This window comes from Microcaecilia unicolor, chromosome 3, assembly GCF_901765095.1.
Source record: "Microcaecilia unicolor chromosome 3, aMicUni1.1, whole genome shotgun sequence".
NCBI classification, from domain to species: Eukaryota; Metazoa; Chordata; class Amphibia; order Gymnophiona; family Siphonopidae; genus Microcaecilia; species Microcaecilia unicolor.
The window spans coordinates 232,993,911-233,012,858 of record NC_044033.1 but is presented as its reverse complement, the minus strand read 5'-3'; the positions used below and the strand labels follow the sequence as shown (position 1 = coordinate 233,012,858).

The 18,948-nt window shown below is 44.0% G+C and overlaps 1 protein-coding gene across 1 annotated transcript in view; it reads left to right on the top strand.

The window, feature by feature from the left end:
• Positions 1-18,948, top strand: part of ATP13A1 (ATPase 13A1) — a 343,318-nt gene that overhangs the window by 100,489 nt on the left and 223,881 nt on the right. The window contains exon 6 of the mRNA XM_030197562.1: positions 18,533-18,602. Coding sequence (XP_030053422.1) covers positions 18,533-18,602 — 70 coding nt within the window. The remainder of the gene's footprint in view (positions 1-18,532; positions 18,603-18,948) is intronic.

Below are 18,948 nucleotides of genomic sequence, written 5' to 3'. Positions count from 1 at the left end.
ATATTGTTTTATGGAGCAGGGATATCGTAGGTTCATTTTCACCCAAAGAGTGAAAAAAATTTGTTACCCTATCCCCCATCCGAGTTCTCAATGGGTCTCCCGGGAGAGAGGCCACATAATGTCGCACCTGTCTTAAGGCAAATTTATTACCCCAGGAATCACCCACTTTCTCCAGTATTTCTTCTTCTGTAAGGGGCTGCCCACCTCCATCCGCCAGATGTGCCAGATTGGAAATCCCCTTCTTTGCCCAAGCTACAAAGTATCGGCTCGACAAGCCTGGTAAGAATTCACAGTTTCCACGTATGGTTAATAGATCTGTTACTTTAGGGTCTCCCCCTAGGTGTCGTATAAGTACTTTCCACATCTCCCTGAGCGGTCGCAACAGCACACACTTACTGAGCCCTTCTGGTAAATCCCCTGCTTTGTGATGTAAGAGTGAGAATAATTGATAAGGTTCCCAGAGTGCCGCCTCCAGCACAGTGGGGGTGTATCGTTGTGTGTCCAAGCACCAATCTCCCAGATAGCGCAATTGGCATGCCTGGTTATATAGTTCTAGATCTGGCATACCCACCCCTCCTCGACTCCAAGTACCTACTAAGGTCGCGAAGCGAATTCTTGGTTTTTTGCCCCTCCAGCAAAACTTTGATGCTAATTTATAGAAATTCTGTAAGTCTTTTCTTCTAAGCCACATCGGGATGGTTTGCATTACGTAAAGCCACCTAGGAAATAACACCATTTTAATCAAATTCACTCTACCTAGCATTGATAGTGGTAGATCCAGCCATCCTTGTAACACCTTCTGAGTTTCCTGCAGCAGCCTATTGATATTAAGGTCATACAGCCTTGCTGGATTTATGGGCATCAGTATTCCTAAATATTTGAAAAAAGTTTTTGCTTTCCTCAAGGGAAACTCGCCTCTCCACTGTTGCCATACTTCCTCCGAAGAGGCCAGAGCCTCTGACTTCTCTAAATTTAAACTAAGGCCCGCATAATCTCCATATTCGGAGAAGATCTCCAGCAAAGCCTCCAGAGAGTTCTGGGGATCTGATAAGTGAACCAAAATATCATCGGCAAATGCTGCCGCCTTAAAGACCTCTCCCCCTATTGATATCCCCGCTACCGCCTGTTGCTCCTCAATGTCTCTCAGCAAAGGGTCCAAAGTTAAGACAAATAATAGAGGCGATAGAGGGCAACCTTGTCTAGTTCCCCGATTTATTTCAAAATCTCTAGTTGTTATTCCATTGACTGATATTCTGGCCTTCGGTTCTGCATATAAAGCTTTTATCCCTGACAAAAATCTATCCGTGATTCCATATTTCTGAAGAACCGCGTATAGAAACTTCCATTTTACTTTGTCAAAGGCTTTTCAGCATCAAAGCTTATTAACAAAGACTGTTTCTTTCCTCGATTTCTGGCCTCTAATGATGCCAGGACTTTGCGGACATTCCTCGTAATTTTCCGTCCCCTCACAAACCCCACTTGGGAGTCATGTATAAGTTTCGGCAAGAATCTTGCTAATCGGTTTGCTAAAATCTTAGCCATCAATTTCACTTCATAATTCAGGAGCGAAATAGGTCTATATGACTCAGCTAGCTCCGGATCCTTCCCTTTTTTTGGAATTACTATAATACAAGCTGTATTTAGATCCGGAGGCATCCTTTCCTTCTCTATTAGAGTGTTAAACATTGCGGCCAAGGGTTCTGTTATTTCTTCTCCCATGATTTTATAAAATTCCGCTCGGTACCCATCTACTCCCGGCGCTTTAAGCAGTTCACTTTGGTTAATCGCCAGATACACCTCATCTGGCGTGATAAGTGTGTTAAGCCATTGCCCTTCTTGGGGAGATAATTTTGGCAATCTGATCTGATCTAGATATGAACCACCCTCTAGGCCATCATCAGGTGGGGCCTCATATAGCCGTTTGTAATATTGGTAGAAATTCTCACTTATTTCCTTATCCGTATGAATTTGTTCTCCCTGTCCCTTCTTCATAGTCAAGATCCTAGCTTTGCCCTGTTTAGCTGCAATCAAGCGCGCCATTAAACGACCGCACTTGTTTCCATGCTTATATAACTGATATTTGTAATATGTTTGCGATTTCGCAGCTTTATAATGAAGTATTTCATTTAATTTCGTCTGTAAAAGCATTAAATGCTGTCTATTCTCGGTGGAGGCCTGTTGACCATACCTCCTCCGAGCTTTACACACTAATTGACTTAGTCTCAATATCTCTCTATTCTGAGTTTTGCGTTTATGTGCTGTGTAGCTGATAATCTCTCCTCGAAATACTGCCTTAGCCGTCTCCCAATACAAAACTGGATTTTCCGCATGTATGACATTATGTTGTTTATAGTCTTGCCAACTCTGCTGTATAACAGCCTTAAAACTCTGATCTCGGTATAGCTCTGCAGGAAAAACCCATCTCTTTTCCCCTCCCTTCTCCTCTTTGGGCGCCCAAATCATCTCCACCCAGGCGTGATCAGATATCACAGCTGCTCCTATAACCGACTTCGTCACTGAACTAAACATCTGTTCTGAGATCAACAGATAATCAATTCGTGCCTGTGTGCTGTGCGCCCGCGAAAGGTGTGTGTAGTCTTTCCCCTGTGGATTTAATATCCTCCATACATCTACCAGTCCCACCTGTCGGCAAAGATTAGGCAGCCCTCTGGATGTCTGATTAAGCTCTTGTCTCCTTATTCCCGTACAATCCATCAATGGGTCCATTACCATATTAAAATCCCCCCCTGTTATTATAGGTAACGAATTATTTGTTAATAATTTTGAGGTGATCATCTTGTAAAACTTCCTCTCATATTGGTTCGGGGCATATACATTACCAAACAGCACCATCTGGCGTTGGATATGAGCCTCACATAGTATGAATCTACCCCCAGGATCAGTAAAATGCACTTTAACTTTGTCTGCTATTCCCTTTCGGAACAAGATGGCGACCCCTCCTTTCTTCCCCTGTGCTGCTGCAGATACACATTCCCCCACCCACCAAGTTCGAAGTTTGGCATGTTCCCCTGTCGATAAGTGGGTTTCTTGTAGCATGGCTATATCAACTTTGTGTCTTTGCAAGTGTTGCAGGATTTTAGAGCGTTTTATAGGGGACGAGATCCCTCCCACATTCCATGTAACTACTTTTAGAGGTCCCATAACATATATGTTCCCTGTTTCTGATATGTATACCACTTATTCAAGGATAAGGGGTGTCCCAGCCCCCACCCCTCCTCCCTTTCCATCCTAAGCCATATGTAATCCTTATTAGGTCTAATTAATCGTCTCTCCCAGGTCTCCCTTCCTCCCCGTCCCCTATTCCCTCCCGCTGCTCCCCTTCTACATTCCTCTACCCCCTTTAATCCCAACTTCCCTTCTACGGAGTCTAGGTCTCGACATAAGACCATCACGTATAACGCCTCCTACCCTCTCCCTCTTACAATCTAGGAGGCATGTATATACTCTTCTTTCCCCCCTCCCCCCTCCAGTATATCTTTCTCATATATGCGCTTAACATATCAACTTAATTCTGTTAACATCAGTAACAACTTCAAATAGAAACGAGAGAAAGAGGAAAGAAAGGAGAAAAGAAAAGAAAACTCTCATTTCAAAGTTTCCAAATGTCCCTCCAAACCAGAAGCTGGCTCCTCTGCGCCTCTCCTTAATGACACTTCTGGGTCTTTCTCCAGCCTTGTTACATTGCGATCATCCAGGGCTTTCTAGCAGATTATCCCAGTTCTACAATATAACTTTGTTGCAGGTCTCTTGTACATTTATCTCAATCCTCAATAGCATTTTGTTCAATTATTCCGGCCTATCTTTCAAAATGCAATCCAACATAAAGTCCGGAGGGTTTGGTTATTCTTCGTGTTCTCCTAAGATTTTTCTCCAGATTTTGCCTCTCTTGCCAATCCAACAATTCTAAATCCTCATTCTGGATTCTGAGATCCTTCAGATTCACTTAAATCTTTATAATCCAACGCCTGTTGTGATTTACCTTCTTCTATCCGTCTTCCATGATATATCTATAGTTCCTGCATATGGCCTCCCAGTTAACGAAGTTCAACAGAGTTCAAAAATGCTTGCGCTTGCTCAACTGTATTATACACTTGCGTGGCCGCCTGGTAAGTGACTCTTAATTTGGCTGGATACTGGAGTGCAAATCGAATTTTCTTTTCATAGAGTTTTGAGCATATGGGAGAAAATTTCCTTCTCTGCATCGCCACTGATGCAGAATAGTCTTGAAAGCATAAAATCTTCTTATTCCCATAGTGCAGTTCTTGTTCTTTCCGCAAAGCTTGTAGTATTGCTTCTTTGTGTGCAAAATTTAAGATGCGGCAAATTACCACTCTCGGGCGTGTTGCTTCTGCATTTTTAGGCCCTACTCGATGCGCTCTCTCTACCTGAAGGGCTCCAAGGTCTTCTGGGAGTTGTAGTTGTTCTGACAGCCATTTTTCTAAAAACACTCGCAAATTTGTTGTTTCTAAAGCTTCAGGCAGTCCCACAAATCTTAAGTTATTTCTGCGGGAACGGTTCTCAAGATCTTCAAGCTTCTCTTCATAGCCTTCCACCATGGTTCTGAGCTTCGTGTTTTCCTCCTCCATCTTGAGTACCTTGTCTTCCAGGGCCCCATGCCGTTGTTGATATTCCATCAGTTCTTTGGTTAGCTGCCCTAGATTTTCTTGTACTGCCGTTATTTTGTTATCTATTGGCCCTAATCGTCGCTCAAGCAAGGGTTCCATAGCGGCTGTCACCTCCGCCGCCACTTCCGCCACCCACACTGAGCTCATGGCAGTCGCAGTCGGGCTCGCCGGAGCCGCCATTTTTTCTTCACCGGCTCGTGTTTTTTCTCTTTCTTTTCTAACGTTCTTCGCCGCCATTGATTCTCTGTATGCTTCGCGCCGATTGTGTACCTTAACTTCTTGTGTGTGGTGGTGAGTTCAGCGATCTGTTTTCAGGTCAATTTCCGCGATTTCGAGGGTTTAACGGGCAGGTTAGTAGGAGCGGAGACTTTTTTCAACCGCTCCTAGTCATGACGTCACGTGATCTCTCGGAACCTATTTTCTTATGCAGATGACATTTTACTGCTTTTGCCAGTTAATGGAGGAGTGGCCTAGTGGTTAGAGTGGTGGATTTTGGTCCTGGGGAACTGGGTTCGATTCCCACTGCAGGCATAGGCAGCTCCTTGTGACTCTGGGCAAGTCACTTAACCCTCCATTGCCCCAGGTTCAAATAAGTACCTGTATATAATATGTAAGCCGCATTGAGCCTGCCATGAGTGGAAAAGCGCGGGGTACAAATGTAATAAAAATAAATACTGAACTACCAGATACTATAACTAGAATTCACGCATGGGCTTCCTTCAATAAATTAAAATTAAATCCTAGTAAAACTAAGATCTTATGGTTTAAGAGATCAGTAGATATCATACCTTTTTTCATTAGACTTTTCCTGTTGGAACTGAATTCCGGGTACTGGGAGTGATTATTGATTCGTCATTATCTTATGGTTTCCAAATCAATCATTTATTGAGGAAAATCTTTTAAAAATTGAAAACAGTTGAGATTGATACGGACTTTACGAAGAATTAATTTTGCTCTTTTGATCCAATTCATGATTTTGTCCCATCTTGATTATTATTGTTCATACGAGACTTTGTGGCTTTGGGTGAAGCATCTAGGTGCGCAGGCAGTGTTCTCATCGATCCTCCCTGTCGAAGGTAAAGGTCGAATGAGAGAAGCTCGCATCTTGGAGATAAATGCGTGGTTGGTGCCGACAAGAGTGCTTTGGTTTCGTAGACCATGGGATGATTTTCCAAGAGGTACTGAGCGGTGATGGTGTCCATCTATCAAGGAAGGGAAGGAGTGTCTTTAGCAACAGGCTGGCTAAAGTACTAAAGAGGGCTTTAAAATTGATGGGGATGGGTATAAAAGGCAACGAAGCCATAATTAACCCCAAGGAAGTTAGGACATCTATATAAGTGAATAAAAAGAGTATAATCTGGAGAGCCTTGTATACCAATGCCCGTAGTATGGGAAACAAACTTATAGATCTTGAGGCTACAATGATGGAAGTGGACTTGGATTTAGAGGCGGTCACAGAGACGTGGTTCACAGAAAACCATGGCTGGGATGTTGCTATACCTGGCTATAATCTATTCAGAAAGGACAGAGTAGGACAAAAGGGTGGAGGTGTGTGGCATATGCTAAGCATGATATCCAAGTGACAGAACCGCAGGACATGTGGGGTATGGAAGAAGCGCCGTGGGTTAAACTGGAAAGAGGGAAAGGAAAATGTATCTATATCGGAGTGATATACAGACCTCCCTCACAGTCGGAAGAAATGGACAGTGACTTAATTGAAGACATCCGCAAGATAGCTAGGAAAGGGGAAGTACTATTGATAGGTGACTTCAATATGCTGGATGTTGATTGGGGTGTCCCTGCTGTGGGGTCGTCTAGAAGCAGAGAGATCTTAGATTCCCTGCAGGAAGAATTGTTCCAGCATGGGTAATGGAACTGACGCGGGATGGAGCTGTTCTGGACCTGGTGCTTATGAATGGAGAGTACGTTTCTGACATCAAGGTGGCAGACCATTTGGCATCTAGTGATAATCGTATGGTATGGTTCAATACTAAAAAGAGAGGGCTCATTCGAGATTGAAGGTCCTGTATTTCAAAGGAAAGGGGGAAAAGGGATATGGGACTTGATATACTGTCTTTCTGTAGTTTTTGCAACTACATTTGTCCTACCACATACCTCCTTTGTTGATTTTGATACTACAGATTGTATTCTCTTGTTACTACGTAAGCCACATTGAGCCTGCGATAAGTGGGAAAGTGCGGGATACAAATGTAATAAATAAATAATACATTCAAAGCAGTTTACATAGTATGTTCAGGTACTTATTTTGTACCAGGGGTAATGGAGGGTTAAGTGACTTGCCCAGAGTCACAAGGAGCTGCAGTGGGAATCGAACCCAGTTCCCCAGGACCAAAGTCCACTGCACTATCCACTAGGCTACTCCTCCACTAACTTTGTCGAGATGGAATTTCTCAAGGAACAGTTAGCGGGATGGGAACAGCTGATGGATGTAGAACAGCAATGGACAAGATTGAAAGGAGCTATATTAAAGGCAACTAACCTTTATGTTAGAAAATTACATAAAAGTAAGAGGAAAAGAAGGCCTCTCTGGTACTCGAATATAGTAGCTGAAAAGATAAGGGAAAAGAGGCTTGCCTTTGCACGTTATAAGATAACTCAGAAAGATGAAGACAGGAGAAATTACCTAAATAAGCGAAGAGAAGCTGGAAAAGCTATCAGGATAGCGAAGCGGCAAATGGAGGAAAGGATAGCTAATACAGTAAAATTGGGGGATAAGACCTTTTTCAGATATGTAAGTGACAAGAGGAAGAGCCATAATAGCATTGTGAGGCTCAAAGCTGAAGGAGAGAAATATGTGGAAGACGATAAGGATAAAGCTGAACTGCTTAACGATTATTTTAGCTCTGTGTTCACGAAAGAAAGACCAGGGGGTAGGGCTGCAGAAAACAAAGGCTAAAGGGAATGAATGTATGGTAGACCAAGACCCGTGTACGGGGATTGTGTTCGTGAGGAGCTTGCCAAACTAAAAGTAGACAGAGCAATGGGGCCTGATGGGATACACCCGAGGGTGCTTAAGGAACTCTGAGAAGTTCTGTTGGCTCCACTGATGGACCTCTTCAATGCTTCCTTAGAAACTGGAGTGGTCCCAGTGGACTGGAGAAGGGCGGATGTGGTTCCTTTGTACAAGAGTGGAATTAAGCAGGAGGTTGGGAATTACAGACCTGTCAGTCTGACCTTGGTGGTGAGTAAGCTAATGGAAACACTTCTAAAGAGGAGGATTGTGAGATTTCTTGAACTACATGGAATGCGGGACCCGAGGCAGCATGGCTTCACTAGTGGCAGGTCGTATCAGACGAATCTGACTGTCTTCTTCGACTGGGTGACCAAACAGTTGGATGTGGGAGGGGCGCTTGATGTGGTATATTTGGATTTCAGCAAAGCCTTTGACATGGTTCTGCACAGGCGACTGATAAATAAATTGAGTGCTCTCAGTGTGGGACCTAGAGTAACTGATTGGGTTAAAAATTGGTTGAATGGTAGCAGACGGGGTGGTGGTAAATGGAGCTTGTGCTGAAGAACAGGGTGTCGTCAGTGGAGTACCGTGGGGATCGGTCCTAGGGCCGGCTCTTTTTAACAGCTTTGTGAGCGATATTGCCGAAGGGCTGTCTGGTAAGGTTTGGCTCTTTGCGGATGATACTAAACTCTGCAACAGGATGGACACCCTGGAGGGTGTGAATGACATGAGGAAGGACCTAGCGAAGCTGGAGGAATGGACTGATATTTGGCAAAAATGCAGGGTAATGCACTTGGGCCACACAAAAATCCGAGGGAACAGTACAGTATAGGGGGGTGTAGTGCTTCAGTGTACGAAGGAAGAGCAGGACTTGGGGGTGATTGTGTCTGACGAGCTTAAAGCTTTCAAACAGGTAGAAAAAGCGACGGCCAAAGCCAGAAGGATGCTTGGGTGCATAAAGAGAGGCATTAATTGATTCGATTTGCTTACTTTATTTTTTGTCTATTAGATTGTAAGCTCTTTGAGCAGGGACTGTCTTTCTTCTATGTTTGTGCAGCGCTGCGTACGCCTTGTAGCGCTATAGAAATGCTAAATAGTAGTAATAGGAATGACTGAGTAGTGGATAAGAGGGAAATGGGGGAAAAACAGTAGGTAGATGAGGTAGAAACGGAGGAGTGTGATACTGTGAGTGAGGGTAGAGGGTGGGCCTTCCCAATAACACAGTCGGACAAAGTTGTAGAATGAAATAAGTGCTTTATTAAACTTAAATCTGAGGCCTTTTACTTCACAGGCCCAGGAACAAAGGTAAAGTCTCTTCTTCAGAGAACAAAGCCTTAACCAGGGCTGTAGCTGTCAGGGCCCACAGGTAGTCTGTAGCTTGTGATTGCCATGCCCCAAACAGTCTGTAAGTTCTGCTCAGTTCTAGCAAGATTCCTGTTTCTGTAGTAATAAACCGTTCCTTTTATAAGTTTAACTGTGTGTACATGACCATATCCGAGTGGAGGAGTGGCCTAGTGGTTAGGGTGGTGGACTTTGGTCCTGGGGAACTGAGGAACTGAGTTCGATTCCCACTTCAGGCACAGGCAGCTCCTTGTGACTCTGGGCAAGTCACTTAACCCTCCATTGCCCTAGGTACAAATAAGTACCTGTATACAATATGTAAGCCGCATTGAGCCTGCCATGAGTGGGAAAGCGCGGGGTACAAATGTAACAAAAATAAATATCACATGACTGTGGTGTTATGTCCCAGTTCACATAACTTCCACCAACCAGCCTACCAGACTCTTGTTTTTAGTTTTTCTTCATTGTCGTTGGTTGGCTTCACAGCATGATCACTGCATGAACCTTGCTTTTCCACTCACCTGCTCCACATCAGCTTCATCCATTGCATAAACATGTGTACGTGTCATTTCACATACTCGCTCATTCTGTTCTAACCACCTAGATTGCTCCCTCTCCTTACACACAATACATAAACATGTGTACGTGTCATTTCGCATACTCAGCTCATTCCGTTGTAACCATCTAGATTGCTCCATCTCCTTACACACAGTACCCTAGAGACAGTCCCTTTGTCTTATTTGCTGTTAACCACTTATCTCTCCAGCATATGATTGCCCACAGCTGGCCAGACACACCAGGGGAACTTACAAGCCATCTATTTTTATTCAATACTTCAGATCCTTAGACTTGGTCGTGCTGGACTTTACATGGCATAAATTACAGTACATTTCTACAACAGGTTCTATTAAAAAAACATCATAGATAATGATGCACTTGCACTATTGAATCAGGTTTTTTTTTTTGTTACATTTGTACCCCGCGCTTTCCCATTCATGGCAGGCTCTATGTGGCAGGCAATGGAGGGTTAAGTGACTTGCCCAGAGTCACAAGGAGCTGCCTGTGCCGGGAATCGAACTCAGTTCCTCAGTTCCCCAGGACCAAAGTCCACCACCCTAACCACTAGGTCACTCCTCCACTCCTAGGTTTCCATCTAGAGGTGAATGTTAAGGCCAATTGAAAAAAGTAAGTTTTTAATAGAGTTTTGAACCGAGGCAGGGAGAGCTCTGATCTAATTTCAGGTGGTAAATTGTTCTATAAATTTGGGGCCAGAAAATAAAAAGCTGCTTTCTTTGTAGACTTGTAATGGGTCTGCTCAGGAGAATCAATAGAACGCAATGCACATGATGGGGTATAAGGCATGATTACAGAAGATAAATAGGAGGAGCTTCCTGTATGTAAAACTTTGTATAAGAAGGAGAAGAATTTTGAATTGGATCGAAATTTTACCAGGAGCTAGTGAATTTGCTTGAGAAGCGGAGTGATGTGATCATTTATTTTATCTTTGAAGAGTAAGCGGGCAGCAGTATTTTCTAACATTTGCAGGTGACGTAATTGGAAATTAGGAAGACCGTTATCAACAGTATTACAGTAGTCTGTGAAATAATGAAGTCATGGATTAAGTGTGATAAGATGAAAAATCAATATACTGGGATACTGAATGAAGACAACATAACCAATAGAATCTATTACATATTGTCGGCGAGATTGGTTTGTCAAAAGGCTACTATAAAGCCAAGATGGCCAAGTATCTAACTGAATCAACTGAATTGGAAGATCAAATAAGAGTGGGGTTAATGATGGTTTGGGATGGGCTCCTGTAATCCAGCAGGTGGTGGTCTTAGCTAGGTTAAGGACAAGTTTGTGGGAAAGTAACCGTTGGGAAACTGAGGAAAGTGCTGTTTGTAATGGGGTTAAATCTGGAAGTACACCTGAGGTGGGACAGGTATTCAGTTTACAGTGAGTGTTGGAGAACCTACTAATCGCCTGGGTAACTGTTTCAACGGTGAGCAGAGCGAAGCTTGACCAGGTTCGGTCAGCTGGGTATTCTCCAAGGGTTGGGTCCAAACCATTGAGGAAGTTTTCGATGTCGGTAGTGTCATGAGGTAGCGTGTTACGTAGGTTTCCAATTTTTTCACTGAAGTATTTAGCAAGTTTGTCTGCAGATGGGATGTCTGTATTAGTTGTAGTGACCAAGGTAGTGTCTAGTAGTTTGCTCACGAGTTGGTATAGTTTCTTCGTGTCTTTGTAGTCTGTCCCTATTTTAGTTTTATAGTATGACCTTTTGGTTTGTCTTATTGCGTATTTGTATTTTCTTTGTGTTTGCTTCCATGCGTTGAGTGTGTGTTCATCTTTTGTTTTTTTCCATGCTCGTTTGAGTTTCCTGGATTGTGTTTTTAACTTTTTCAGTTAATCGTTGAACCATGATATTGTGTTATGCCTATGTGAGGTTCTTGTTCGTAAGGGTGCTATTTCATCTAGTACGCTTCTGCATCTTTTATCCCATTCTATGAGGTAGTATATGGAGTCTGTTTGTGCTGTCCATTCGTTATTGTATATCTGTTGCCAGAATGTTTTCGAGTCTACGTGACCTCTTCTGCTGTAAGTTGTGTGTTCTTGTATACAGTATGAATCCTTCTTCCACCATTTTAGGGATAAGTTTAGTTTGTAATGATCGGTCCATGGTGTTTCTGGCCATTTATCATCTGTTATTATTAGGTTCTGGTCTGTTGACAGTTTGTGTGAGATGAGGTCAAGTGTGAGCCCTTTAACGTGGGTTGCTTGCATATGTGGCCATTTGAGGTCCCATAAGTGGAGGAATTCCTTGCATTCTCGTGCATTGATAGAGTTTGGGTCTTCTAGGTGAAGGTTAATGTCTCCTAATACTAGTATATGAGAGTTGGTTACACAAGTGTTTGAAATGAAGTCCATGAAGTTTGTCTGGCCTTTGTTCTAATTACCTGGTGGTCTATAAAATAAGACACAGTTCACGTGATCACGCAGGGTTTTGTTGTGGATTCTGATTGAGGCAATTTCAAGTTGAGGTGTTAAGGACTCAGCAGTGGTTTCTGTGGTAAAGTGGGATCGATAGATTAGTGCTATGCCGCCGCCTCTCTTTTCCTTTCTGGTCCAGTGTATGATTTTGTATCCTGGAGGGCATAGGTCTAGGATTATAGGGTCCTTTTGATCATGGATCCAGGTTTCATTGATGAAAAGTAGGTCAAGGTTTTCTGACATGATCCAGTCTGTTAATATTGTTGTTTTGTTTACTACGGATCTGGTGTTGATGTAACCCACTTTAATATTTTGGTATGGGTCTTCTATGTTTGGTGTTGTGTGGATTTTTGTTAGTTGTCGTTTCTTTGTTAATGTAAGTTTGTTAGGACCTTTCTTTCCCTTCTGTTGTGGTTGTCCGCATGTTGGTGTTCTTCCTTTGTTTAGGTTGTTGTCAGTTTGATGAGGTGTGGTATGTAGATGATTATGTAGTATGGGTATGATGTTACTTTCTGCGAGTGGGGTGGTTAGTGTTCAGTGGATCAATGATAAGGAGTAGATCGCTAGGGGTGGTTTGACGGTATTCATTTTGGTATCAATTCACTGTGGGCTTGCTTAGTAGGCCATGTTCGATAGGGTGCGTGATAGGACTTTGTTCTTTGGTATGGAATCTGGTGTTCAGGTCTTCTGTGTTTTTTGTAGTTTTCAGCTTGCTTATGAGCTGTTGAGATCAGCAGTGGCTCCGGGTCTAGTGATACGTTAGTGAGCAGAGGAGATGGGGGGGGGGGGGGGGGAGAATAGCTCTGAGACAGGATTCTCCTTTAATTTGTCTTCTATCAGCTAATTGCTTCCACTCTCCATGCCCATTGAACTTTCAGGAACCTATTTCTTGCTTTGGCTGGAGATAGAGGGGAGGCAGAGGTCCCGGGTTCAAATCCCGGACGAGCCCCCATTTGTAGGTGTAGATAAACAACTCTTAGGATAACAGGTACCCCCAGATTACTTATACCAAGATTCCCTGATGCATAAGTCTGTCTAACAGACTCACTAGCTCTGTCTAGGGTGATATACAGGAATCTTGCTTCTGGCACCTCTCCAGGTGTATTTGTGTGAAGAGTGAAAAAGAAAGACACAGCTGATATATATTAGCTTTATTATAGATAGGAAAATAGAAACACTCTGCGATAGCTTATGCAATAAAAATATCTCTTACTGATATGAGCACTACCAAAATATATTGTCTAAACTACACTCTGATTATCCTGAGACTAAGTACGGTAACGATTAGAACAGTACAAATGATATCCTAATAATCCTTATGAAAACTTCTCACCTCTTATGCACAATACAAATTAGCAGCTTATTCTCTCTGACCATGAGATGACATAAACCAATCTTCCTTGCTTAGATAACACCAGTAACTAATCCCAGACTAGGAAGTAAATCACCGTGATCTTACCACTGTCCTTATGACGGCTTCAGATAAGAACGGAGCAGAATCTTCCCAGACGCTGTCTCAGCGGTCTGTTTTAGATGTAATGCGGGCCTCTCTCTGCAGCAAGCAGGTTTCCGTCTCTCCGTGTTGGATCTCAGAGCCAATAACTCTGCCACAGGTATCTGCACCACTTATGCAGGTCACAAGGTTGGTATCATACACAGTCTCTGGCTCACTCCGAGCCTTGCTGGATTCCTCAGGTCTTCTTACCAGTTACCCCTCCTTCCGAGGGTCTCCACTTACTAACTTACTTCTGTTCCCGCTCTCCCAGTACCTCGCGATCAGGTGATAGCCTGGACCAATCATGATCTCGTTCAGTTCGGTACATGGGCAAGAAGAGTTCTTTGTTTTGTGACCTTGGAGAATGATAACTTCTGGTGCCATGTCTGCCTCCCTTCTCAGCTTCTCAAGGTGATAGAAGGGGGTGGTTGGAACACAGACTGTCCTTGGCTTCAGCAAGCCTGTCAGTGATTTTCCACAAGCTGAAGCTGGAACTTGCTGACACAGGTCAAAGGGTATAGCATCCATCTTGTTTGTGCATAGGCTTGTATGAACCCAGACCAGCTCAGGTAAGATCACAGGGAAATACCCCTACAGGGGGAACCTTCGGAGCACTTTCAAGGTAGTTTGCAGGGAGGTGTCACAGATACAACTGTAAGCCATTAGGTTGGAAGATTCTAAGTTTAGAGTGACTTAGGGTGATTAGCAGGGGGTGACATGCATGCCAACAGGGAACTTGTTTAGGGATTCTTATCACTCAGATATATTGCTTCCAGGTTGCTGATCAGATCTACAGTAGTCACTATATGCTACTTTCAGTTCTTGATGTTTCTTATGCCTGCTTAGAATGCTATTGTGTTCATTTCTTGCCTATGTTAATACAGTGATAGGTTCCTCTTGCTGAGTTTAGTGGCTGTATTTAATTGCTAACATGTGGGCTGAGAGGGGAGGGTGGCTCTTGGTCAGGGAAAGGTATTAGAAAGACAATGGGAAGGTAACATAGTAGATGACGGCAGAAAAAGACCTGCACGGTCCATCCAGTCTGCCCAACAAGACAACTCATATGTGCTACTTTTTGTGTATACCCTACTTTGATTTGTACCTGTGCTCTTCAGGGCACAGACTGTATAAGTCTGCCCAGCACTATCCCCGCCTCCCAACCACCGGCTCTGGCACAGACCGTATAAGTCTGCCCAGCACTATCCCTGCCTCCCACCACCGGCTCTGGCACAGACCGTATAAGTCTGCCCAGAACTATCCCTGCCTCCCATCCACCAGTCCTGCCTCTCACCACCGGCTCTGGCACAGACCATATAAGTCTGCCCAGCACTATCCCCGCCTCCCAACTACCAGCCCCGCCTACCGATCTCGACTAAGCTCCTGAGGATCCATTCCTTCTGCACAGGATTCCTTTATGCTTATCCCACACATGTTTGAATTCCGTTACCGTTTTCATGTCCACCACCTCCCGCGGGAGGGCATTCCAAGCATCCACTACTCTCTCCGTGAAAAAATACTTCCTGACATTTTTCTTGTCTGCCCCCCTTCAATCTCATTTCATGTCCCCTCGTTCTATCGCCTTCGCATCTCCGGAAAACGTTAGTTTGCAGATAATACCTTTCAAATATTTGAACATCTGTATCATATCACCCTTGTTTCTCCTTTCTTCCAGAGTATACATGTTTAGTTCAGCAAGTCTCTCCTCATATGTCTTGTAACGCAAATCCCATACCATTCTCGTAGCTTTTCTTTGCACCACTTCAATTCCTTTTACATCCTTAGCAAGATACGGCCTCCAAAACTGAACACAGTACTCCAGGTGGGGCCTCACCAACGACTTATACAGGGGCATCAACACCCCCTTTTTTCTGCTGGTCACACCTCCTCTATACAGCCTAACAACCTTCTGGCTACGGCCACCACCTTGTCACACTGTTTCGTCGCCTTCAAATCCTCAGATACGATCACCCCAAGATCCCTCTCCCCGCCCGTACCTATCAGACTCTCACCGCCTAACACATACGTCTCCCGTGGATTTCTATTCCCTAAGTGCATCACTTTGCATTTCTTGGCATTGAATTTTAATTTATTTCAAAACGACTCTAGTAATATTTCAAAAAACTTTTAATTCTAAACCATATTTACAACAGTATTGAAAACAACACTAAAAGGAGTTTTTCACTGGTTCTTTCAAGCCCTATCTAATGCTGTTAAAACATGGACGGCTAATTGAGTAGCGGCACATTTGGGACTTATACAACTGACTGATTACTACATACTGGCCACGTGGAAGGCGTGGCGTTCACCAAGTATTGTACAGAGATTAAGTAATCTGATATTAACTATAATGACTGTATAATTGGAAAATCATGTATATGATTCCCAATGAATGCTGCTTTTAGTGTTGTTTTCAATACTGTTGTAAATATGGTTTAGAACAGCATAGGGCAAGAAGTCAGTGATAACAAGTAGAGAAATATGTTTTAATATAATTATAACAATTAAAAGTTTTTTGAAATATTACTAGAGTCGTTTTGAAATAAATTGTGAATTTTGGCTCTGGGACTTGCAGTACATTCCCTACTCGGATATATTGAATTTTAATTGCCAAACCTTAGACCATTCTTCTAGCTTCCTCAGATCCTTTTTCATGTTTTCCCCTCCCTCCCGGGTGTCCACTCTGTTACAGATCTTAGTATCATCTGCAGATAGGCAAACTTTACCTTCTAACCCTTCGGCAATGTCACTCACAAATATATTGAACAGAATCGGCCCCAGCACTGATCCCTGAGGCACTCCACTACTCACCTTTCCCTCCTCCGAGCGAATTCCATTCACCACCACCCTCTGGCGTCTGTCCGTCAACCAGTTCCTAATCCAGTTCACCACTTCAGGTCCTATCTTCAGCCCATCCAGTTTATTTAAGAGCCTCCTGTGGGGAACCGTGTCAAAAGCTTTGCTGAAATCTAAGTAGATTACGTCCATAGCTCGTCCCTGATTCAATTCTCCTGTCACCCAATCAAAGAATTCAATGAGATTCGTTTGGCACGATTTCCCTTTGGTAAAACCATGTTGTCTTGGATCTTGCAACTTATTGGCTTCCAGGAAATTCACTATCCTTTCCTTCAGCATCGCTTCCATTACTTTTCCAATAACCGTAGTGAATGGGAAGGTACTTGATTTAATTAGCCTTTGGAATGTGGTCAGCAAGGAATCCTGGTGCATGAAGCTGGTTTTAAACTTCCATGAAGTCTTTTCCTTTTCTCAAGTATCTCTCTTAATATGTTTCAGCGGTCTCAGATATTGCTGGTCATTAGTTAAAGCTCAATTGTGTGCGGATCAGTCATAGTCAGTTTGATTCAAATTAAGGTTGCATGCTCAACTAGTCCATGCTGGTTATTTAGTTAGGGTATGATTAACTGGCCTGATCTGCTTGCACAGTATGCTCCCTTTGCAAGCTTAGCTTTCTTGGCTTGATAGATGCAGCACTGGGGTCTCCTGGTGGTACGTTTGTCCCATTAAGAGTGTCCCCAGCTCCCTCAGTAAATATTTAGTTTTACCTTGGTATCCACTGTCAAGCCTCCCAGGCTTTGCCAGTTGTGAGTTCTCAGTATCTCGAGGTAAATTAGACAGTTTACTCACAGTCTGGTATTCAGGTGCGCTGTCCAGGGCACAGGGACTCCACAGCTCCGGAACTGTGTTAGTGGTAGGAGGTAGAAGCTAGGAGAGAGGCAACAGCCTCAGATTGAGCCACCATGCATTGAGTCTCGTGGATCTGGCTCCCGAACTTATCTGTCGTGCCACTCCCGTTCCCTGCACTATTGCCGCTGCCCCGACCACTTGGATTGCGAGGTGACGTTGGCCAAGCCCTCGGCGGCCCCAGCGACCTCCTTAACAGCACTTTCACGCTTCCGCAGCTCCTGTTCTTCAGGGAGGGCCCGCCGGCATGGCTCCTCTTTGCTGCTGTCCAAGGAACCGGCGGGCGGGTGGCGAGGAGGCAAAGCCGGGCGCATGACCGTGGCCACGCGGTCTCGTGTGGTCCCTGAAGGGGATAGGCTCGTTTGCCTCTTCTTGCTCCGGTTGGGTGGGCGGGCGGAGGCAGAGCTGAATGCGCAACCACTGTCGTGCGATCTTCGCGTGGTCCCCCGTGGGGAGGGGTTTGACTGCCTCTCCCTGCATCGAGGGCGGCCACAGTGTCTCTCTCCGACTACGAATGGGATTCGTTGGCTGGCTTGACCCTGATCGCCGCTTGCTACTCGCTGCCCAGGCTCCAGGCGGGGGGCAGAGCCGGGCGTGCGGCGAGCTTCTTGCGGTCCCTCGTGGGGAGAGGTTCAGTTGCCTCTCCGTGCTCCGAGGGTTCATCGGCCGGTCGCTGATCCCACATGGGCTGATTCTGATTCAGGGTTGTAAATTATATCAGATTAACCCAGATTTGTTGACAAAACAAATATTTTTCTGAAATTTGTTCTCCAGTGTATGCGAAGCAAGAATATTTAGAGTTTGATCCAGGGTTCTGTCTTCTGGCAGCTGAATAAGTAGAATGATGACAAAATACTGTGGGTTTACAATATGCATAATTTGGTGTCAGGATTATTCCCCTGATAAAGAGACAGAACTCTGGTTACATATAGCAGCACACCTGAGTTTTCAGCAGGGCTTGATTTCTGGGGGAATGGCCTAGAACTCAGTTCCACCACTTTGTTTCAAACTTCCCAACAGTAGTCAACCTGTGGGGAAGAGGAGCCTGGAGCAGAGCAGATAAGTCAAGCTGCCCCCTGATCTAGCCACTCTTCTATTGCTCCTAGTCTGGCTCACCTCCCCCAGTTCCACAGTTCCACTTCATTTTTGTCTACAAGTTAAATCTTGGTTTTCAGTCTGCCTGAAAAGTCCTTTTCTGGCTAGCCAACACAACTAACTACTGTTGAAGTGCGATTATGTTACTGGATTTGTTTTCATGGTGAATGTACAGTGATCTTTTGAGGAGATAAGCTTGACTTTCATGGTCATACAAAACACATTTGATTAAAAGTGAGAATTTATTGTTGCTGAGTTTGATTTGTTGTAATCCTTCTTGTTCCTTAGGTCTACAGAAACAGAAAGTGGAGACCTGTCTCCAGTGACGAGATTATACCTGGTGATCTTGTGTCTATAGGTAATGTATCTTTCATATACATGGCAGTATTCCATATAGGAGGGACTTGTTACAAGTTTAAGAAAATGTTATAACAGGGTGTTTAGGTTGTGAAAGCACAAAGACTCCTATGTTGGTTCAGAGGGTGGCATTTCAGCAGCTTCTTTGCACTCTGCCTTACCTGAGGTTCTGGAAGAAGGGGAGATTTTTAGATGATGATCCTGAAGCAGGATGTTTCATATGAAATGAACTGCCTGCGTTTATTACAAAAACAAAACAAAACAGAGGTGCTTAATAGTTCTTCTCCTATTTCTCCATCTTCCTCTGTTTCTAGTCCTATGAAGAAACCTTCAAAGTCTTTTCCTGT